The 23687-nt window shown below is 45.3% G+C and overlaps 2 protein-coding genes across 6 annotated transcripts in view; one reads left to right on the top strand and one right to left on the bottom strand.

The window, feature by feature from the left end:
- Positions 1-105: 105 nt before the first annotated feature.
- Positions 106-20185, bottom strand: LOC122404483. 2 transcript variants are annotated; one of them, XM_043408456.1, is made up of 12 exons: positions 19946-20185; positions 11689-11879; positions 10745-10781; positions 10177-10346; positions 8944-9123; positions 4836-5051; positions 4222-4465; positions 3561-3914; positions 3280-3491; positions 2952-3198; positions 2337-2802; positions 106-1190 (listed from the first exon to the last, which is right to left on the bottom strand). In XM_043408456.1, exons 2-12 carry the CDS (start codon positions 11755-11757, stop codon positions 647-649), a joined length of 2739 nt encoding a protein of 912 aa, XP_043264391.1. In that variant the 5' UTR covers positions 11758-11879; positions 19946-20185; the 3' UTR covers positions 106-646. The 2 variants fall into 2 exon arrangements, with proteins under 2 accessions (XP_043264391.1, XP_043264390.1); XM_043408455.1 differs by lacking the exon at positions 19946-20185 and adding an exon at positions 16595-16926.
- Positions 20186-21632: 1447 nt separating this feature from the next.
- LOC122404836 (autism susceptibility gene 2 protein-like) overlaps positions 21633-23687 on the top strand; it is a 39107-nt gene continuing 37052 nt past the window's right edge. For 3 of the 4 annotated variants that reach the window (XM_043409097.1, XM_043409100.1, XM_043409098.1), the window contains exon 1: positions 21634-23383. In XM_043409097.1, the coding sequence (XP_043265032.1) occupies positions 22979-23383 (405 nt within the window). In that variant the 5' untranslated portion in view covers positions 21634-22978. Of the gene's footprint in view, positions 23384-23687 lie in introns of all 4 variants that reach the window. The other variant, XM_043409099.1, reaches the window with a different exon arrangement.

The raw sequence follows: 23687 nt of genomic DNA on the forward strand, positions 1-23687 counted from the left end.
TATTCGCGAATAACGAATAAATGGTTTCGATTCATTCGTAAATTAGAATCTATTATTGGATAGTTTACCCAGACCTGGACAAGCGAATAAAAACTAGCCTACAAGTGAATGTAACATTTTTATTCGTTATTCCTCAATGCCTTGGACAGCGTTGGCGGGAAGAGTGGAAGAAACCAAGGGACTCTAAACCCAGTGATGGACGTCGTGGGAATGTTGGTCATGCGCACTGGGAATTCCTTTCTGCGCACGCGTAAGTTGACGTCACTGCTACCATAGATGTATCTTATGTACAAAATTGAACTTCGTACTTCAAATGCTCGCCAATCACACAAAAATTAATTTATCGAAGATCCCCTACGTAATTCTCTAGCTATATTCGTGTAGATCAAGAGGAAATTTTTTGTTCTTGCTTCCTTACTGGGATCCAACGGTACCCTAAATTTTAATTAAGCGTATACGACAGTGATCATACGCTCCAGTGCGCATGACCAAAATTCCCCACGAATGTCCAACACTGCTCTAAACGATAACCCTGATGATCATGACGAGTGACGACTCGCACTGGAAAGAGTTAATGTCTCGAGGGTGTTCCATTCTCCGTGCACTGACCCCCCTCGTGTCTAAGAATCGAGTCGTCCGAAACGACTCAATAGTCGTGTTTGGTGTCTCTCAGCAAGTCCCTGTTGCTGCGACTGATGCTCGCCAGGATGCCCGGGCTCTTCAGTGGCGGCGTCTCGTCCAACCGATTCAGCTGGAGGCTGGACGTGTACGGTATCCGCGGCGGGGGCGTGTCGACGCCGTTCCTCGCGGCCTCGACGTTGAAGCTCTTGCTGCGCGACAGGGTGGATTTGTAAGTTCGTTCGGGCTTGGCGGGGGCCTGCAGGTTGGTTTGCACGGCGACTTTCGGCGACGTGACCGTGTTCTTAATGGAGATGTTGATCATGCTGCCGTACCGACGCGACTGGCTCGACGGCGAGATCGCCGCGTGTTGCACGGCTCCCTGTCTCGCCGCGGCGGACAGAGGGTGCTGGCGTCGCGACGTCGAGCGGGCTTGCGACCTAGCGGACTGGCCGACGGAGTGCAGGTTCCTGGGCAACGTTTGCGTGCTCCGTAAATGATCATCCCTCTCGTGATCGCTGGCCAGCCGACCGGTGGACTTGCTAAACCTGCCGAGGGAGCTGGACGTGACGCTGAAACCGCGCCGACGTTCGACAAATTGACTCCCGTTCTTCCATACAGGGACGGACACATTCCAACGATTTTGCAATTGATACGCGTCTACGATACCGAATACAGTCGAAGCTGGACAAGCGTAGGAAACAATTTACGGTATAACTCGAGGACCCCGACTCTTGGATCTTTCTCTTTCGATACAAAGACCAGTTATCCAACCTTTACTGTACACTGTAGCCCGCACGATATAGCAAGGACGAAAACTTCTCTAGACAATGGTTCGCTAGAAAACAGAACATCTCGATGTTTGCGCTGTTTTAATTTGAGATATGCAAATATTTAATTTGGACTGACAGATTGCGTTCAAGATTAGCGAATTCAGCTACCCGAGATTTTAATGCTTTGATAACAAAGATATCAAGGCGTTCTGTTTTTAGCGGACCACTCTGTGTGTATTCGGTGGTTAGAACAAGCGACGAACAGTCTGACATATATTCTGTCAAATATGGACTCTCGTTTGAATTTCACATTTACTCATGCTATCGACGGAATATAAATCAGCAATGTATTCGTCGCTTCGAATACATTTCGAAGTACATGTTGCCCATCCCTGCCCCCAGATGGCCAGTGAAACCGACTTGGTAACTACATAGCGGTAAAACACATGCCCTCCCCCTCTTTCATGCAGCCTTCACCCATACTCGAAGCGACCGACCTTTCGTCTAGGTATACGATTCGGACAAGCGAAGCACACAATTTCGGGACACGGTTACCGTAAACCTGCGTCGGCTTACCACGACGTCCGTCGAAGCACGTGACTCTGTCTCGCAGTCGGAGCAACGCGACACCGCCGCCATCTGCGCTGCAGTTAGCTTGCACAACCGCAGAGCCGACGCACGCATTGATTGGCTGTTTAACACGTTCACTGAGGTAGCTTGCTACGTACACTTTAATACTAGGAAGAACGGGTCAAATACCAATAATAATGGTACCCACAAAACACCCTAAATTGTATACGTGGTGTACACGTCAGGAGTAGTTAGCTTGATAAAACTGCCAGAGATGCTTTTTAAACAGTAGAACTTGAACTCCTTGAGGCTCAGATCAGTATTTATGTCCCGTACCACAGTGAACGTGCTAACACCATTAGTGGGGTTGGTTACCTGTACTCCGTCTCAGCGACAGTCCTGCCACGGGGTTTCGACGACCGCCTCGCGTCCCGATAGCCTTTCTCGCGGCCGTAGATGCTCCCACCGAAAGGATCCTCGCCCAGGTAATACCTATGAACGGGTGGCGTGGATTCGCTGCGTTGCCATTGCTCTTGGGCCACGTGGTCGCTCGTCCTGACCACTTTGGTCGTCTTGTTCGCGTTGTTCATCGCGGCGTTTCTGGGGGATCTAGGCGGTCGTTCGGGTGGCTTGTCCTCGACGTCCCTCTGATGGAGCAGAGGGATGTTTTTGTCTATCACGTTGTACTGAAGGTAAGTCGGCCCGTTGTCGTCCGTCTGGGTCAGCTGGGAGGTGGAGCTGCTGCTCGTCCGTTTGTTCTTCCTCTCGGAGCTCGCGGAGCGTAACTTCCCCACCAGCTTTCTGAACGACTCGCCGATCTTGTACTTCGAGTGTCCCGAACCTGGACGACACGCGAATTTATTACAAATTGCTTATATATTTTTGATGGGGGCTAGGACCAAGGTGTCGAAGAGACATTTTTTGGTTGTAATAGGTATATGAATGATTCGAATGGTCCCAGCCCTGCTTTCAAACGCCTCTGACACTAACTTTTCGCAGGACGGGCCGGAGTCGAAGTCTCGACGGGCTTTTTGTTGCCGCGAGGGGTAGACTCTGGTCTGGGCGAACTGGACCGAGACCTCGAGATCGATTTCTTGCGATTCTCCCGCTCGACCGGTTGCTCCTGAACGTCTCGATTCCGGGTCTCCCAGGTTCTCTGCACCACGTGGACCGGGCTTGCCGTTCTACCTGGCACCGTGTCGTTCACACTGGTTCTCTCTTCGGACCTCGTGGACCACTGAAACGGACACCATTAGCGTTACTAGCCGTTACACCATTAGTAGCTTGATTTCTAACATTTGTGGGAGTCTGAATGCACCTGTTCCTTGGATCTTCGCCTGACAGGTGGGGATGGCGTACGTTGTCGGTCGTGAATCGACTCCTGGTGTTCACGGCGAAGAACAGACTCATAGGTACGCGAGTACGTAGACTCTTGGACCTGGTTCCTCTGATGATCGTGTGCGTGTCCATTCGTGTGAACTGGCTCGACGTACTGCGACGGGGAGCTCGTTCTACCGTGATTTTGTCTCTCTAAATAAGCATTTTTATTGAACGTGAAGTCTTGGAAACAGATGCTATGAGAAACAACTGGTTAAATACCTTTTCCTTGATACCTCTCGGACCATTCGCTTATCCCATGAAAATATCCCGAAGGCGGCGTGGAGTCTCGACCGGTGCTACGTCGTTGGTGCTTGCCGGAGCTAACGTTCTGATAATCGCGCTCTTTGGGGGTGCAGGACTTCATGGTAACGTTGATGTAGCTGGTGTTGGTGCTGGTGTGGAGTGGAGACTCGTCTGCCTCGATGGAACCTTGGGAGGAACGTGACTCACTGCCGAAGTGACTCTCCAACCACTTGGAGGTCTCGAATTTTCTTGCTTCATCTTCCTCTTCCAAGTCCAGTGGCTTCTTCGTTAACACGTCTTTGCGCCCCGTAAAGCCCTCTGTAGGGAAGCCTGCAACAGTCGGTTCTTTCTCGTGAGTAGGTTTGGGTTAGGTCTGAGTTAGGTCTGAGCTAGGTCTGGGTAAGGTCTGAGTTAGGTCTGAGTTAGGTCTGGGTTAGTCTGGTTTAGGAATGGGTTAGGTCTGGTTTAGGACTGGGTTAGGTCTGGGATCAAACCAAATCCAGTCCTAACCGAATCCACACCTAACCGAATGCAGTCGTAACCGAATCCACACGTGTCGTGTTTCATTTTATCAAGTAGAGAAAAGATTCGTTCCTTTGATGGTTTCGCGTAATTTCGTTAATATTACAGGACCCACCAGGCTTGTGGAAGCGAGTGGTTCGCATGGCCGTTGGCGATGGCGTCCAGTCGCCTATCCGTTCCCCTTCGGTGGTTTCAGCGACGTAGCGCATCTCTCGGGCGACCCTCTCGCCACCCGAGATGTAGTCCACCACGTCCTCGTCCCTCTTCTTGACAAACCTGTGAGAGCTTTCCTTCCTCTTCTCCGATGCGTCGTCCCCGTTCGCGTCGCTCCCGTCGTCGGGAACCTCGTCGTCCTTTATCTGCAATCACACTGCTATGTAACCACCCTAAACTATTTACAGTTTCTTACATAGACACTCTAGGTGCATTACAGATTTGCACACACCATCATAGCACATTAGTCAATGATACTTTAAAAAAAACACAATATTTTCTTATAAAAGGAAAAAAATTCTAACAAACATTTTTAAAAGAATTAAAAAGACTATGAAATATCATTTACAGTTATCAGAATACATATTTAGCGATTAACTAATAACGTTGTGTTGTACTAATAGGGTTTCCCCACGCTGATGTTGTTAAACACCCCCCTAGGTGGCGCGCATAGACAGACCAAAAAAAAGCCTTTGTTAGCTAACATCGATGGATGCAAGATTCGAGGTTACCGACCTCCTCGTGCTCGACGGTCCGTTTCCTCTCGGTGACGATCAGCCCGTCAGGTTTCAGTTCCTTCTTCTCCAAGGTTTTCTCGGTGTCGATGACCTTGTTCGACTTGGTCGTGTGCTGGACGACCTTGGGGCCCGTTTGCGAGGTCAATTGTTTGCAGGATTCGGCGAGTGCCGCTCTGAGATCGCCGCGGTTGCTCCTCACCGCGTTCTGGTACGCCTGAAACCGGATCAGTCACTGTTGAGCACCGGCCCATTGGGGGTACACCCGACTCGACGTACGAAAATCACCTGGCGGACGGAACGCGCGTCTCCGAAATCCGGCCGCCCGATAAAACCGGATCGTCCGGCCTTCGACGGGGCTCCCTTCGCGAACAAGTGGAAAGAAAGGTGTTCCTAACAGCTGAGGTCACGACACCCGACTGGACGGTAAAAATAAAACGAGGCTGACAACGTTGCGAAAGATTCGGCGCGAGTACGACTCCGGGCACAATACGAATCGCATTCAGCGATTATGTAACGCGAGATCGTTTCGCAACGTGGATATAAACGTTCATTATTTCGTTTGCAGTTTATCGGAAGGCGCGAAAGAAGCGGGGAGGTCGAGTCGACAGAGTTGCTGAGAGGTGAACATTTTCAAAATGGCTGATACACTGGTATCTTACTTTTAATTATAATATTGATAGGAATTATTTCTATAATGTGGAAATTGTAATAGGCAGTATGGTACACTGGTTTTTTCCACAATCTCGAAACAGATATTTATGTATTATTTTAAAATAATGGGAAAGTTGAAAACAAATGAAATTGTCAGAGAAACTACAGCCCCTTTCATATGGCCATACATCAGAAGGTTAAACAGAAATCTTTTACTACCATAAATTCTCACACCGTATTCATAATAAACCCAAAAGATAACCGCTTCGAAACATCAAAAAACATGTCCAATACTTGTGATAATAATCTTATGTGATAATAAACAAATTGCCCCCATAATCTCCAAACAAATATTCACCTTCGTCTTGCAATATTCTACCGAACCAATATTAACCTAAAAAGCTGTCCCAGACCGGGGCCACACGACCGCCAAAACGACGTTCTCTTTGTCTTACGATTGAAAGCAACCAAGCAGATACAGGAACGCCGATCTTGGTGTCTTCGTTGTCGTGTGGCCCTAGCCTCAAGAACATGAAATTACCAAAACCCACTAAACTCACCACAAAATCTTCTCATAACACGAGTCCAGTCCTAAAAGGGGGGAGAACACTTTTGAGATCGAACCAGAAACGACGATGGTCACCGTGTCCTTTGAAAATCGTGAATAAAACGTCGGTCATCCCACGGTGCACCGATCGTCGGACGGGCACACCGGGATCGTAAAACACAGCACACACCGGGCGTCCACTCGTTAGCCGGAGTGACGAGGATACGATGTGCCGGCGCGTCGGTTCCGCGCAGTCATATCCCCGCGACGTCGGTGACTATCGCATACCGGCCGTACTGTCAACGAGCTGGACAGTGACGAGGACGAGCGTTATCACCGCAATGGATCGCATAATAGGCCCGGACAGATGAGAATGTAGACAACGGCCGTGGAATGCGCGTTGCGCGCGAGACGCCGTAACCGTCGAAGATTGTTCGACTCGGAACAGCTGCTGTGACTGGAATCTCGCGGCATCTCGGCCGGTTCGTCGCCATTCGGTGAAGGGAGACCGAGAAGTCGAGAGATCATCGACTTCCACTTCTGCGACGCGCGCTCCGTCCTCGTCTACCGCCGTCTCTGTCCGTCCCGCGTCCCGATTGGAGCGTCTTTGTCGCTGCTATCCCCACTCCTCGCCGCGGACTATCCTTCTCTCGGTCCTCTTCGACCAGAACGATCGGGCCTCCTCGTTATCCGAATCGTTCGTGCGCGAACCCCGGTATACCTGTTGCCCGGTTTTTGCAATCCAGAAGCTAGATGGTTTCCTCTTCTCCGCTTTCCTCGGTGGATATCGTTGCGTGAACCCGATCCCAGTGGATACAAGTCAGGACTCTCGTTTCGAAATATACTTTTGGACCCGTTTGCGGTTTCAGAACGAATCGCGAAGCTAATCTATTTATAACTGGGACTATAATTCATCCAGTCCACGGTACGGACTTCGTATCGTATTTTTTCAAGCGATGGTGCGCTTTCTGAACGCTAGGTGATGCAACTGTTATGACACCGAACGTGGATGTGCATAGATTTTTTTTTTTTTTGCATCCGTAGAGCCATTAAACGAGTATATAATGGAAGTTACTAACTAACCTACAAATAAATATCAACACTGATAATAAATTGTTAATTAACAGTATTATAAATCAATTTCTGTTTTGAAATTATAATTTGATGGTTGTGATGGCTAGTATCATTTCTGTAGTGTAAATTAAAAAATTTTAAGTGATGGATTCAGACAGATCTTTCTTTATTCCAACAAGACAGGGTTCTTTCACTCCTAGCGCGACGATCGTACGACTGAAATGTTACTGTGCCACGAGGAAGCGTGCACAACCTTTACAGAGATCCTCCTTACGGTCGTTGGGTCGTCCACGGTTCGTGGAAATCTCGTTAGGCGAGAGGAAGACTGACTCCCGGGTGCCATTACAGCCGTCGGATCCGTTAACCGCAGATTTATGATAAGCAGCGTGACAAATAGGATCGCACAGGATACACCTGTTGCGTGACTTGGGACCTCCTTCCTTGCACGTCTCTTTCCGTCTGCTAACTCGTCGACAGGGGTTGAAAAGTTACGACGCGTGATTTCGGTTACAAAATAGTCACAAGGACCCAAAATGCATATTTTTTTTTATTGTATCATGGTAGTTGAGGTTAAGACAAATTCGAGAATTTATGGTACCATAACCTTCTCGCGACCTTGAGTAAAAAAAAATTCCAAAATTTGACCAGACACTTTGTACTGGAATACGAATTGATTGAGATTCAGATCTGGGACAAAATAGACCCATCGTTTGCCGATCCGGGGGTTTAATAACGGATCTTGTTTTTTCGTGACCGACAGAGGAGTCAGGTTGTCGTTAAAAGGGAAAGTGGATTGACACGAACCTACCACGCGCAGATTATGTTTGCAGGTAGAAGGGAACGTGAACCGAATTCCAACGATGGTGCGACAGGGGGAGTCACTGATCAACCGGATTGGATGATCACCTAGGCGAATCAGATGACCTACATCGAAGTTGTTTCCTTCTGTTTAGCAGTTTCGAATGCTACAATATTGGGTAATCATTGAGTAATATCATTTCTTGATTTACTTTATGCAACGTGATGCCAGTACCCCACAAGTCATATTTTATTTTTACTTTTTCACTATGTTAAATGTGTTAAGTAATTTATTTTGATCAAATAAGATGTACTGTGTTGGGACTCTAATGATATGTAAATATACTTTTCATATACTATTCAAAAAATAGATAATCTGTTCTTTCATGAATGTACAACTGCACGTGAATTGTATACTATAATAAAAATTTTAATAATGGAAATTTTGTCCTTAATTGTCCAGTTGCTAAAACGTTTATCTTATTCTCCTTTCACAAATTTTCGATCGTTCGTTAGGATTACGCGATTAACCTTCAAAGATCGCAGCCTCATGCCTGGACAAGTTGACCTTGAACTAAATTAGAGACTGGAGCGTATCGGGAGCAGAGATGGGCAACATTCTCATACACAGAAAAATCGCGAATAATGAAACGAAGAATAATGAAAGTGAAATAATAATAAAAATTGAAATTCGAGTTATAAATTGATAGATAGCGCCACCAAATTCTCTATGCCGATACACTGCAGTCCAGACACATCTGTCAACGACTGACACAGGTTTATGAATTGGTACACGGTATACGGACGTCGTATTCGAAGGGTTAATAGGAAACGTTTTTTTGTCCGCGCATTTGTACCGTCGACGCAGAGCTCGCGGCGACACGTGGGACGATGAGCCTCCGCGAAAGGCGGTCTGACCTTTTCGTGGCGCTTAAAGCCGCGACGGGAGGGGGAAAGGGACGCGCATGCGCCGCTCCGTCGCGGCACGCGCAGGTGGAATTTAGGCGTGGGTGTGTCGCGTGGATATTGTAGGTACCTCGTCCGAGATATCTCCCAGCTGTTGACGATCCTCTGTTTCGAGCCTCTCCTCGATCTCTTCGCGGCTCCTCACCACCGTCTCGTTTAATTCCTTTTGGACCACGCTACCGTCGTCCGCGGGCCCTCTGCCACCTGTTGGCCACTCGACCTCTTGCGGCTGGTCACCGGTCGTTCGCCTCTGAAAATCAAATGATTCGTGAAGCGATCTCGGTTAACATAAATGGGGTCAATAAAACTAAAATGGAATATTCAATTGGGTAATTGTTCGTAATAGGGGTCACTGCACCGATTTCAATGTCATTGCAGTATGTGTCAAGGACAGTTTTGTCTATATATGTATATATATACACAGGGTGTTCGACCACCCCGGAGAAATATGGCCACGCAGTATATTTCCGGAAAAGAATTTTTTTTCTCGAAAGTGCGTAGGATTTTGAGGGTATGTATAATGACAAAAAATGATTGTAATTAACCCCTGTAATTAAATATAATTTTTTTAGTATGATTTTTAATATTTCAGTTTCGTCTAAAAATTTCGGTAGCTACTCGGATTTTTTTCTCGAAAATGGATAGGATTTTGGGGATATGTCTATTCACCGAAAATGATTGTAATGGATTCCCGCAACCGCATACAATTTTTTTAAAATGATTTGGAATTTTTTAATTTCGGCAAAAAATTGGTCTACTTATCGAATTTTTTTCTCGAAAATGGATAGGATTTCGGGGGTATATGTAATGACAAAAAATGATTGTAATTGGTCCCCGCAATCGAAAATAATTTTTTTACAATAATTTGAAATCTTTTAATTTCGACAAAAAATTGGTCCACTTCCCGAATTTTTTTCTCGAAAGTGGATAGGATTTCGGGGGTATGTGTAATGACCAAAAATGATTGCAATTAACCCTCACAATTGAAAATAATTTTTTCAGAACGATTTGAAATTTTTTAATTTCGACAAAAAATTGGTCCACTTCCCGAATTTTTTTCTCGAAAGTGGATAGGATTTCGGGGGTACGTGTAATGACTAAAAATGATTGCAATTGACCCTCACAACTGAATATAATTTTTTCAGGACGATTTGAAAATTTGTAATTTCGCCAAAAAATTGGTCCACTTACCGAATTAGGGGTGGTCGAACACCCTGTATATTATAATATAATTCGAATTGAAAAGCACTAAAGCTTGTTCCAGTTTCTAAGATCGCCCAGTATAGCGAAAGAAATTCCGTACCTCTTGAGTGGTGTGTTCCTGTTGCTCGACATCCTCGGTGGTGTTGGTGGTGACAAGGGGCCCCGAGTCGACGACCACCTCGCCATCTTCGAGCACGACCTGCCTCTTCACTCTGGTCTCGATCTGCCTGGTGGTAGTTATTTCCTTCTTCTTGCGGGTCTCCCATTCCTCTGAAACCGGAAGCGGTGCTATTTCTTTCGTCGCGGGCCGAGGAACTCACTATTTGTCGCGCAAGAAATCTCTCCGGTCGTGGACAAACCATCACGAAACAAAAACGAAAGTGAAACGAACGACGGATTTAATTAATATTTTTCCCCCGAGTTAAAATATGTTAATTTCAACAAAATAAATTCTACTCTCGTGTAAGATCGCGAATAGTTGAAAAGGTTCGCGACAGTGGACACCTCCTAGCGTTGTGCCATTTCGCGCCAACACGTAGAACGTTTACGAGATGTCGGTGCGCGCGCGACACGCCTTCCCTCTTATCTGGTATCTAGTTATTCGAATCACGGCTCGAACGTCCGCGTCGCGAGCAAACAACGCGTGACGATCGTGTTCGTGGAATTACCTTCTTTGACCAACGCCACGGAATTCTCAGGGTCGATCTGGAAAAAAAAAAAACAAGAAAAACCAAGCGGTTAGACGGTGGATTACCAGGCGACGGTTTAAGGTAAATGCACCGATAACCGACCGGAACGAACAACGTCTAAATATAATTGGACGTCGATGTAAATCATTAATTGAAAAATAGAAACGATATTTTAATTAATTAAATTATATTACTTAACATTTTACCGACCGGTACCGATTGACCCTAGATTATATATCTACTTTTTCTTGTATAGTTTCTAGTTTGTTTCTTAGTTGTTAGTTTGTCAGTTAGATAGTTAGTTTCCAGTTAGTTAGTTTGTCAGTTAGTTAGTTAGTTAGTTAGTTAGTAGGAATGTTAAATGAAACTTTGCGACAGTGGTTACTATATTGTTCTCTTTCTGTTATTATAGGGTAGTTAAATCTAGTGATATTTTTTATTTTCATGACAACCGATTAATAAGCTACCGGTCGGTAAAGCGTTGATCGGTAAAAAGTCGATTAATAGGCTACCGGTCGGTAAAGCGTTGATCGGTAAAAAGTCGATTAATAGGCTACCGGTCGGTAAAGTGTCAATCCTACATAGCTTCGCGCGGTTAAAATTACATCGACGAATATTTTTTTTAACACTAGATTTACGGAAACCGTCAATTTGACGGATGTCTGGTCCACATTTAAAATTGCAGAACCCGTAAAAATTATTTTTGAACAACTCATGTTGAATTTTATCGATGCAATGGCATGAATACATATTCTAATTAAAAGAAAAATCATATTGTAAGCCAGATCTAACCCAGACCTAACTTAGACCTAACCCAGACTATTTCATAAGAAGGCGTTTACAAAAATTGATTTCGGAGCTCAAGTTGAAACGATCCAATTCTCACCGTAAGATGGAGGACGAAGTCGATAAAATCTACTCACGAGGATCGGTGGATGGCTCGCTGATGGTGGTCGAGCCTCGTATCGGCGCGTAGATAGCACCTCCATCATTCGATCATGCCTGATGGTGGATCCTGATGTCTTCGATCGGCCTTCGTTACGAGAGGTGGGATTATCGGTTTGTTGATTCCTCCACCGATATCTTCGCCTCGTGATCCGTTAATCCAGCTCCTCTAAGAAATTAAAATTTGCTTCAACTCAATATTGAACCAAAACTCGAACAAAATTTCTAATTTTTGAAATTTTTTTTTAATTTGAACCATGACAAAGGTATTCATGGCCTGTTACAGTCGCGTGAATCGGCCTGTAGGCGGGGGATAGTAATTCATAGGGACGCTCTTTCTGCTTGGAAGTCGAAGGCCGCGGTGGCACGCTGGGTCTGTGGTCGCGACCACATCGATACCGACTGCGATACGATATCGAGATTGAACACGCGTGCGCCACATATGCATATATGTATGCTTGTAAATATGGGGACATTGGGCCCAAACGTTGTCGATCTCTGGATCATCGTAAGTCCAAGAGAAGAGGCGCGAAGAGTTAGACTTGTGGGGTACGTTGCCTCCAGTACTCGCCACTAGAGGGACCGTTACTCTCGCAAGCGCTCGAAAGACCTTCCATTAGTATATACCCTAGCAGCACAAAAATATCGGCTAAATATTTTTTTCAAATATTGGAAAAATATTTTTTAAGCCACATTTGTTCGCATGAGAAAAATATTTTTTAAGCCACATTTTTTTCGCATGAGAAAAATATTGGATCTGAATATTGCATACATGTACAAAAAATACAAATTAAATGTTTAAAAAATATAAGCTAAATATTCGGGGGATATAAACTAGATATTTAGAAAATATAAAGTGAATATTTAAAAAATGTGAATCCAATATTTGAAAAATATAAATACCATTCAATAAAATTTTCAAATTGAATGAATTGAAACAAGGAATGGGTTAGGTCTGGTTTAGGTCTGGTTTAGGAATGGGTTAGGTCTGGTTTAGGTCTGGTTTAGGAATGGGTTAGGTCTGGTTTAGGTCTGGTTTAGGAATGGGTTAGGTCTGGTTTAGATCTGGTTTAGGAATGGGTTAGGTCTGGTTTAGGTCTGGGTTAGGTCTGGGTTAGGTCTGGTTTAGGACTGGGACCAAACCAAATCCAGTCCTAACCAAATCCACACCTAACCGAATCCCCACATTTATCCTCCCCTCTTTCCTTTTCCACAGGCCTCCACAGACTATTTAGACCCAATGTTTTGGATCACCTTGTATTCTTCAAGATACGAATAAAAAATTGAGAAACTCATGTTATAAACTTGAATAGCGTATTTTGGTTGGGTTGTTGCGAAGGGTCAGAGTTGTTGCAGGGCCCGTGGTATCCCATACGTGGCCTACGCCATTGAGCACTCGTGTCCTTGCGGTTGGAATTACGCACGAGCTATCCCCGTCCTGGTTGGAACAGGTACGCAAGTATCTCGATTTTTCAACTAGTAGAATCTAGGCTTACAACGCACTTAGAGCGAACGATGGCTACCAGAAGAAACAATCGATCAGCATTTTTTAATCATGCTCACCAATGGTTCTGACGATGTAAAAATGCAGGAAGAATGTTGGTTATGGCAAATAAGATATTACAATTGAAATTAAAGACTTTAATCATGTGGTCCAAATTTCGAATTCAAGGTCATTCCAAGGTCATAGTATAGTGGACATTCAGACGAATGCGTTTGTCACGACCTCAAATTCAAGGTCATCTTAAAGTTATGGCATAAAAGGTTATTGAATTTATCTCGACGATCTCTAGAAATATGATCCTCAAATTTTGTCACCAAATCGTAGTGATTTTTTTTTTTTTTTTTTTTTAATTGAAAACCTCAGAAAAGGTTCATATTTACAGTGATATGTATGTTTACGTGTACATTATATCCGCAGTTTACATTCGTTTAGAAAATTAAAAATACATAAGCAAGCTGGAATATTTGGTTCAGCAACTGACTTCATATTTTGTAGCTTTTTGATTAACTTGACTCTTGAACTGTCGTAGAGGCTGCATTGCTAAACCACATGATTTATGTCTTCGAGGGAGGCAGCAAGATTATGGTGCCATAAAGTGAATTTGATTTTCAAACGGGTAAATTTTATTCCCGAAAAATTGAATTTGCAACACGAAACCTGAGCCCTGCCCGAATGGTGGACAGGGGACGCAGAATCAATGGAAAAAGTTCATACAAACACGTGCCTTATTTGACCTTGTTTTCGAGTTACAGCCATTTTTGTGCAGCTGTAACGTGCGGCTGCTTACCTTTATAGGAAGTGCTCGAAATGGCCACCATCGGCCAGAATGCGAGCCAGCAGTCGTGTCATAGAGTTTCTCAATCCCTAAAAAATTCCAGATGTTTATCGGATCGTTAACAGCCCTCTTATGCACGTTGGCGAAATATTCAAACAGAAATTAACAAATCAACAATTGATTTTATCAACGTCTCCAATCGACAATTGACAATCGATCGCGATATTCTTTTATCGATCTATTGTAATTTATAATTGTATTTATTAACGAAATGCAAATGGACGCTCGTTACAAAAAATTGTCAATTTTTTTATTCGCGAATAAAATTTTGACCAAGTTTGAGCACAGTCGTGGGAAAGACTGAGCACCACTGGTCGACTGTAATTCGCCGTGAGTTTCGCGCTGACCGAGTCGAGGCTGGAAAACAGACGCGATTCGTATTGACATCACGCTTCAACGACAATTCTATATACGACCGTGTCGGGCTTATCTCATTGGATATGCGCGTGACGTCAGTGGTGCGTCACGCTTGCGTACGGCTAAACAAGTGAAAACTGTCCCCCGTCGCGGAGGACGTTTTTCTGATCTCTCTACGCCCAGCGATTCTATCGAAAATCTTCAGAAATTTCGTTCGTTTCTTCGTAAGCTGACGCGAAGTTGCCCAACTTGATCTCTATAACTTGAATTTATACTGGATGTTCCAGTAACTTTGTTACTGCACGATATTTCAATTATAGGTTAGGTCTGGATTAGGTCTGGTTTAGGACTGCGTTAGGTTTGGTCTAGGTCTGTTTTAGAACTGGGTTAGGTCTGGTTTAGGACAGGTTTAGGTCTAGGTTAGGTCTGGATTAGGTCTAGTTTAGAACTTGGTTAGGTCTGGTTTAGAATTGGTTTAGGTTTGGGTTAGGTCTGGTTTAGGTCTGGTTTAGGAATAGGTTAGGTCTGGGTTAGGTCTGGGATCAAACCAAATCCAGTCCTAACCGAATCCACACCTAATCTAACCCAGACCAAACCAAATCCAGTCATAACCGAATCCACACCTAACCTAACCCAGACCAAACCAAATCCAGTCCTAACCTAACCCAGACCAAACCAAATCCAGTACTAACCGAATCCATACCTAACCTAATGCAGTCGTAACCGAATCCACACCTAAATAATTTTTTTTTGTACAATACGATCTCGAAAAAAATCCATCACGATATTTCCATTATTAACACTAGAACTACCAACCCAATCAAAATGACCCATTCGTAATTTCTAATAAAACTTGTAAAAAATTTACTCGACTGAATTTTTGAAAATTTATCGTAATTTTCTACAATTTCTTCGGTGCAAATAAACACACTACAATTGTCGGTAGATCTAGTGTTAATACGATCTTGAAAAAAATCCAAACATTCTTTTTCTCGATGTTCATACCATTTTGAGATTTCAAGGTCATCGATACTTCTTTAAAGGAAACTCTCCGTATCGTCGTGGTGTAATAGCTAAGATCAAGATGGGTACAATGATGCGCGATAATATAACCTTTAAGCGAGTGGAAGAAAATCTTGTAATCGATGAAAATAGTCCACATATTCTAGAAAATAATTACGCAACGAAGAACGAAGTTTTCGTCGATCGATCGTTACTTTGTCCCCTTCGTCGCGACGCGGCGTTATTTTTAACCAAAGACGTTTAACGACGCTGGTGTGCAGCGTGAGTGCACGCCACGAGGAGCAAATTGTCGTCGTAAATTGCGCGGGGCTCGTCTCGCGGAGCGTTTAAATCACCGCGCGGTACGTCGGTCGGCGATTTAAATGCGTGGTCAGGGGACAAAAAGCGACGGAATAAATAGAGCAATCGGAGAGCAGGTGGAACGCTCGTGGGCGGTGTGCGTGCAACGGCGACGGACACGTGACCTCTACAAGGACGTAGCACCAGCGAAAATCCAGGTTAATCTCGTATAATCTCACGAATCGAGACAGATCCTACGCAACGAAAGACCAGGAATACTCTTCATCGTTACAGTCTATAAAACTTTACGAGTTCCAACGAAAGAGGACACGAGACTTTGACCATTGATCACATCGCATAAAAACGCAAAATAGCTCATAACCTCACAATCCTCCAACCCTGGTCCACGAGTTGTCACTAACGGTCGAAATAACTATGACCAATCGTCATCATTGTTTCGCGTAAGACGTCTGTCTATTCTCCAAACGTTAAAAAAAAAGATTCAATGGTCGACCTTGGGGGCACGATTCGATTTCCTCGCCACCGATCGGTTACGACACAAGCAATTAACGAAAAAAACCGAGAAGCACACCGGGACGGAAGGAACGCGTGCTGGGTAAGCGTGTCTTTACACAGCCGATGCACTGGGAAGATTCCCATCGTTTCTCGTGCACGGGCGAGTTACGTAACCCGCTGACAATGCCAGTCTCGTAATATCCTCGCGGAAAAAGGCGGTTCGATAGCGTGGCCAGCCTTCTCCATGCGTCTCTACACGCTGGATCGCGACTGTGCCGTGGAACGAAAGGGATGAGGCTGCCCGTACACCGCGACGTAGAGAGAGACGAGACTGGAGAGAAAGGAGAGAAAGAACCGTGTTTACATTCACCTGATTCTCTGATTCTGATTCTGATTCTGATTCTGATTCTGATTCTGTCCGTTGGCTTGGTAGATCGCCGTTAAATCCAAATGGAGAAGCGTGCCCGATAATCGATCCAGCGCGCACACGCGGTGCACTCGTAGGTCAGGTGAATCGATCAGGCGATGGACGAACGAGATCGTGGAACGCGCGAAGCGTGAAACGTTACGTGGAACGAAGTTCCCGCGCATGCTGCCATGGCCGGCGCTCGCGATACTGTCCGTCCATCGAGCGCCGTCTGACGGATCCGCCGGCCGCGGTGCGCCTAGTAGGGGACGAAGATCGCCGGAGCGGCACGAAGCGCGCCCGAAGTATCGGTAGTGATGAGATCAAGCTGGAACGGGGGACTGTTACTTTCATCCGTGGACCAACTCGGCTATACGGTGCTTCGTTGCCTGTACAATTAGCTCTGGACGTCAGGTTGTAGAATCAATTCGACGTGGGAGGAATAATGAAATGTAACCCTCTGTGCATCGGATAGAATATGAATGTATTCGATGTTGATCATTCGTCAAAAATAAGTAAATAAATAATAAATTTGTGTCTAAGATAAATAAATAATAAATTTGTGTCTAAGATAAGTAAATAAATAATAAATTTGTGTCTAAGATAAGTAAATAAATAATAAATTTGTGTCTAAGATAAGTAAATAAATAATAAATTTGTCAAATGAGGGATATAAAAGTTTCAAGATACTAAGGTACCATGGTTGTTGTTAACGATGAATATTGTGATCCAGAGACATGTAAAAATTCACGTCCCTTTTGTTAGTGGAATAATCCAATCAGGGACGAGAGTAGTAGGGATACAACGTCGCGAAAGACGAGGACACTCGTGATTCGTGATTTGGGGAAATCGGTCAGCAGGTCAAACTCGACTCTTCTCGATGCTCGTGGAATCAAGAACGCACCATATTTTGTTTATTAGAATTTTAGTCTTCGATTCCTGTAAATTATTTTAAATATTATTACCAGAAACGATTCGTTGCTTGGAACTATGACCTTGATAGCGTAAGTGAAAGTCAAGGTCACTGGACGATGGTAACCTATTTGTTTATGAAAGAATATTTGAGCCAATAAGCGTGCACGAAGTCGTATTTAGTCCCAGCATCCATAAACGTCCGGTCGTGGAAAATATATCCGGACAGAAGCGTCGAATACGTTCTCAGAGTCACCCTATTCTTAGCGCTCGAGGTCGTTAATATGCAAATGCAACGTTCCGCGTGAATACCTTATATCGCGTGCGCGCCAAGTGATTCATCCGTGGACATAATCGAAATATTGTATCTTAATATCCGTGCTCGCTCAAATCTCCGTACGTCGCCAAAAAAGGTCCTGAGAAATGGGGGAACAAAAATCGGATTCTGAAAATGGGGGGACAACGTAACGATTCCACTTCGAAGAATTAAATTGGATATTCCCATTATTTACAGAAAATTTAAACTTCGACGATCTATAAAACAGCACATTAAATGTTTGCATATACTTAACCTCTTCAGGGAGGAATTTTTCTTTTTTTTTTCTGGTCTATTTATTATTGTCCAGATTTAATTATAAAAAATGACCTATTTAATTATAAAAAAAAAAAACTAAATGTCCACATATGTGGTTAAAGGTATGAGAAGATTAACGAAAAAATTATTTTCGATTTGATGATTTTAAATGCTTTTCCGTTTAAAAGTATCTACAAATTCGCTATCCGCCATTTTTCTCACCAAAAGAGATAAGACGCCCTCTAGGGATCGTATTTCCTACTTCTAAAAACATTCATCGGAAGATTCTATGGGAGTTTGTAACTGTAAAATAATACGAGGAAAAATCGATTGTTCGATTTGAAATTGCAAGACTGCGCCCTTAAGTAACGCTTTCATCACCGTCGAGTGTGTCGTTCTAATTAGTTATCGTTAACGTTGCCGGCGATCGTTATTCCGTGACTCAATACCGCATCGATGCGCTCTGTTTGCACCGAACAGTGAGGCCATAATAGGCGCTATTGGAGCTGTTGCACAGTTCAAAAGTGTGCTCGAGGAGGATTTTGCATTTCTGTTACGTAAGGCGCAACGAAGGGGAAAAAACGTGGCCTAAGTTCACCCGGGCAACCTCGTTAAAATTGTCCAACACTGCCCTTACGTATCGCGTAACGACTCACGAACACGTAGTTCGACGTTCATTGAACGTTTATGCGCCAGGGTTGCGCAAATTTCATTCACGAATAACGAATAAAAATTTCAATCTATATTATTTAATAACAAATGGACCGATGCTTGTTTCTACGTAACTTTCAGGAACACCCTGTATGTATGAATTATGTATACTCAAGAAATAATTATTGAGTAATTACTACCTGATAAAGAGGTTAGAATTATGGAAAGAAACAACGAGAGTCCCGAACGGCGTTTGTTTGCGTTCCCTTCCAACTTTTAGGAACACCCTGTATGCGTGTGTTATGTATACTAAAGAAATAATTATTGAGTAATTACTACTTGGTAAAGAGGTTAGAATTATGGAAAGAAACAACGAGCAAAAGTCCCAACGGCGTTCGTTCGCATTCCCTTCCATCGTAATCTCATTATTCCCGGTTTTCCTTGGCGCTAATCTCGTTCTCGGTATAGAGACGGAGATCGTAGTATCCTTGAAGCGAAACACGCATCACCAGTCCCCCGTGTCGCGAGAATACCGCGCAATCGAGCCAATGTCAATAGCAGAAATTACTGGGACGACGGTGAAGCAACAGCGCGGCAACCAGCGCGAGCAATTAATCCACTATAATCTCACGTGATTCCGAAGTCACACACCAATTATCTGCGTTTTTCAAACCCAGATTTAATCAGACATAATCTAATTAAATTCGACTTGATCCGATGCAATCTCATTGTCATCACGCGCTAATCGTCGTTTTAACGCAACAGCATTGTTCTTACAATCTGTTTACAATTTACAACTTATCACCACTTTGGCTAATACTGTCAAATTTCAGATGTTTGCCGAAGATATTTTAAGAATTCCCCAAGTCCTGCACATGTACGATAACTATTGTAAACTAATGCATAAAATTTAGTCCTGTCCTGTAATTTTTCTCGAAATTCACAAGTCGAATTATGCGAGGTTAACCCACACACGGAACTTGGCGCGTCGATCGTCGATGCAATTACGATGTAATATTGTCAGCGCGTGTTACGATTTAAATGCAACAGAATTGTACTTACAACGGTCTAAATCCCAAAGCATGGCTCAAAGTTTGTTTAATAAATAATTACACGCGATCGTCGTGTAGAATGTAGGTAAGCACGAAGACGGCCCACGGCGATTGGGGCAAGCTTACCTATATGGATTTCGAAACGTGGCCATCGCCAAAAGCAGACGCACAAAATCAAGTCGGGCGATAAGACGGGACGAGTTTGCACGGCGGGCGTAATTGCTCCGGTGAACTGGTTCAAAAGAGGCACGCCTTCGCAGGCGCGGCCTGACGCCGACTTTTTCCCGGAACGGAAATTCTTGATGTTCCCTACGCGGAAAGAGCAAACGCCGTGGGCGAGAAATTCGAGAATCGTTCGACCGTTCGATCGCGGTAGAGAAAATCGACTGAATCGATTAGCAGCCACGTGTTTTTATAGCACGTTCCGTAAAAAGAGGAAGTCGAATGTAAACACGGCGGGTCACGTGACCAGATCTCATTGGTTCGTCCACGGGACGGGTCTAATCAGGTTCGTAATTGGTTCAAGTATACATAGATGACGCGGTCGAGGAAAGATGTAAGTCGAGGTAAACATAATGCAACACGGTCCTGCTGCAGTCACGTGGTATTGTTTGGATCCCACTATATCATCTTATGGAATGTGCTATACTTTTGTACTCCGTCCGTTCAGCACAACCTGCCACGATCTGCCACCTAGTTTATTTAGCAGGATTTAGTACGAGATAAACGGTGATATTTGAAAGAAAGAAAATATGAACATTGTTATTCCTGTTATTTCGTATATGATGCTGCGAGGAACGTGCATAGATTTCAAGTAAAGTTTCGCGAAGTAGAGAAAGTCGACGATATTTCCGTGTAAACAATCTTTTCCTAGTAGAATGTTAACGCAATTATCCGTAGATCAATAGAAAACGCGTGAAAGCGAATTACGAGTGTTCGACGTTTCGCAGTGGCATAAACCAACTTAAAGAAACGACGTTCGTTCTTCGCTATCGTAATATTTTCAATCTATATTGTTGTCGAAAAAACAAATTTTTTGTTACCAAATATGTTTCGTGTTTTATTTGATTATATTTATTTAGTATTCAAGTGACAGTGATTGGTACCAATAATTTACGTCAGTATTTGTTTATGGAAACAAAATTGTACGCCATTTGTCGTAACATGGAACATGCACAACATATAATTCGACTTGTTCGATCAGAGGTTCTCTGTACGTGGAGGTTTCGCTGAATTCGATATAAAAAAGTTGGATATCGATGCTCGTCTTATCCGTCGATGAGGTCGCGTGGTACGTGGCGCCAACTGGCAAACGAGACTGAAACTACTCGGTAAAGGGCCGTCTTCAATCTGGATAGGTGGCGTTGCAGTCTACAGAAGTTGCTAGTGAGAAAACAAAAGTAACTAAACCGTAGGTGGTAGGAGAGGGGGAAGTACAGTGGTGTAAGAGGCACGACCCCAGGCAGGCGAATACATCGAGCGTATCTCTGTTCGTATGTCCGTCTTCGAAGCATAGGTACGCCATGTTCTCGGCCGTTGTGTTAAGAGAGAAATAGTGTTGGGGGGTAAGCGAGACAGACCGAACAGACGGCGGAACAGGAGGAAGGGAGAAGGTGGCGAAAAGGTGGGAGGGTGGAAAAGAAAGAGAGATAGACGGATGACAGAAATGCATAGCCGTGGCTAGCAGCAGCAGCAGCAGCAGCAGCAAGAACAGCAGCAGCGCATAGAGGCGAGATCGCGTCGTACACGCGTAATTCGGGGCGTGTGCTAGGTTGGTCGGTCGGTTTCCCTAGCTGGTGTCCGTGGCTGCGAATCGAGGATGTACCGGTGGCAGTGCGGGATACGCGTCATCGTCCCGTGACGACGACGTTAGGAGAGGTGGTGCGAGCCCGCGAGCACGGTGTGGGCAGGTCGCGGCCATTTTTACCACACGATGCGGCAACCGTGCGTGCCCGTTCGATCCGCCATTCCAAACAATCGGTGTACTTCGTGCCCTCGCAGGGTGCATCCAGCCACGGTAGCTCGTGGAGGTACCTACGTGCGACGATAATACGCGCTGGTTTACGCTCGGTGGGAGCAGATTCTTGCGACGAGGGCAGCAACGAGACAGCTCGCGGAAGCCGGCGGTGCTGGCGGCGGTGGTGGTGGTGGTGGTGTTGTCGTACGTCGTCGAGGACGACGTGGAGGAAGAGGAGAAAGAAACGAAGACGAAGAAAAGGAAGGATGACGACGACAATGACGACGAAGGCGGCTCGGACGACAATGACGACGACTGCGGCGAAAAAGAAACGAGTCGAACGACCGATATATCGGTGTACGAACGGAGCTGTCTGAGCGTGCCTGTGATTCGTGATAATCGCGCGTTCTCGGTGTGTTCGCCGATGGTAGTGCCCTGTTCTATCGTGCCAGTGTCCGTCTCTCCCTCTGTTTCTCTATCCGTGTGTCGCTCACTCTCCGTCTGTCCGCCCTGCGTGCGTGTTTCGCGTGCCTCCTCGCCACGCACCGGACTCTCTCCTCTTCCTTCGGCGGCGCGATCGATGGTGACACCGTGTGACCGCCTGTGAACTGTCTTTTATCCGACGATAGTTTCTCGTCGACTCGCCCGCTACAGGAAAGAACACCGTTTCGGTACATTCGGCGAAGAAAAGAATCCACGGCGGAGACGGTTAATCGAGCCAGTGTTAGCATGCGCGCGTGTGTCCTGTCGGTAAACGTCCCGTGAGAGTGTGTATCCGAAGGCAGTGTGTGCTCTCTTACTCGCGCTCTCCCCACACCTCCCCGTCCCGCCAGCCCTATCCCCCTCTCTCATCTATCTATCTCTCTCGCTCTTGTTCACTTATTCTACTCTTTTCTTCGTCTTTCACCATTTCGTCGTCCTTTTTTCGCTCTCTCGCGCTCTTCGACTCCGTCTCCGTTACGCTCGGGCTGAAAGAAGCATTAAAGACGACCGCGGTAGAATGCTCGACGATACCGCGACACGACGGTTGTCATCGTTCTCGTCGTCGCGCTCGTGGCCGTCCACGGATCGTCCGCTTCTCACGGCTACGTGTGAATCGTGGACGTCCGAGTGCTGAGGGCACCTCGATCTCGCGGGGTTGACACCAGGTCACCGAACAGGCACGAGGGGGGAGGCAGGAGGAGTGGAGGTACTGCCTCGAGATGGAGATCGAGGCGAAACAACGGAACCAGAGGATTCGGAGACGAGAACGAGCCCAGCGTATGTTGGCGCAGAGGGAGAGCCTGGCCACCGCAAAGCAGCAGCACCACCAGCAACAGCAACAGCAACAGCAACAACAGCAACAACAGACCAACAGGCAACGGGCCAACGACGAGGAGGACAGCCACAGCGGCGAGGACGAGGAACCCGCCGCTGGTCTCGGCCTCGGGCTCGCCAGGACCGGTCATCCTCGTGACAGCCATTCGCGACCGCCCAGGCCACCGCGACCCCCGAGGCCTCGTAAGAAGTCTTCCCTCGCGGCTGCCAACCAGAAGGAGCCTCCCTTCGAGGAGGACATTATCGACGGCTTCGCCATACTCGCCTTCCGCACCTACGAGGAGCTCGAGGTGAGAAATCAAACGTTTCCTCTCGTGTTTTCTGTGCCCCTCTACGTGCGTTTCTCGACTCCATGTTTTACCTCTAGGATCACTCCGTGACTGGTCCACCGCGACAAACCTATACCACCGTGCTTACAGACAGATTCCTACTGGATCAGATTCTGATACGTCTGTTGAATTCGTATATGGTACAAAAACATGGTTCTTTTTTTGGAACCTTTAGTTAGAAAGGAATGAAAAAATATCAAGTTTTACAGTATTTTATCACGTACGTCATAGTCTACGTCCATTTTTTATTTTTGTAATATTCTTA

The sequence above is a fragment of the Colletes gigas genome, unplaced genomic scaffold (genome assembly GCF_013123115.1).
Source record: "Colletes gigas isolate AHSC1104 unplaced genomic scaffold, ASM1312311v1 Colletes_gigas_Sc00003, whole genome shotgun sequence".
In the NCBI taxonomy this organism is placed as follows: domain Eukaryota; kingdom Metazoa; phylum Arthropoda; class Insecta; order Hymenoptera; family Colletidae; genus Colletes; species Colletes gigas.

Bases quoted from the DNA above. Each gene is read 5' to 3' on its own strand.
- LOC122404483 (XM_043408456.1), bottom strand. From the start codon at position 11,757: ATGATGGAGGTGCTATCTACGCGCCGATACGAGGCTCGACCACCATCA. The intron at 9,124-10,176 runs GTACGGAATTTC...TTTGATTTTCAG, and splicing joins AGGAACACACCACTCAAGAG to AGGCGAACGACCGGTGACCA. The intron at 3,492-3,560 runs GTATTTAACCAG...ATGCTTATTTAG, and splicing joins CGAGAGGTATCAAGGAAAAG to AGAGACAAAATCACGGTAGA.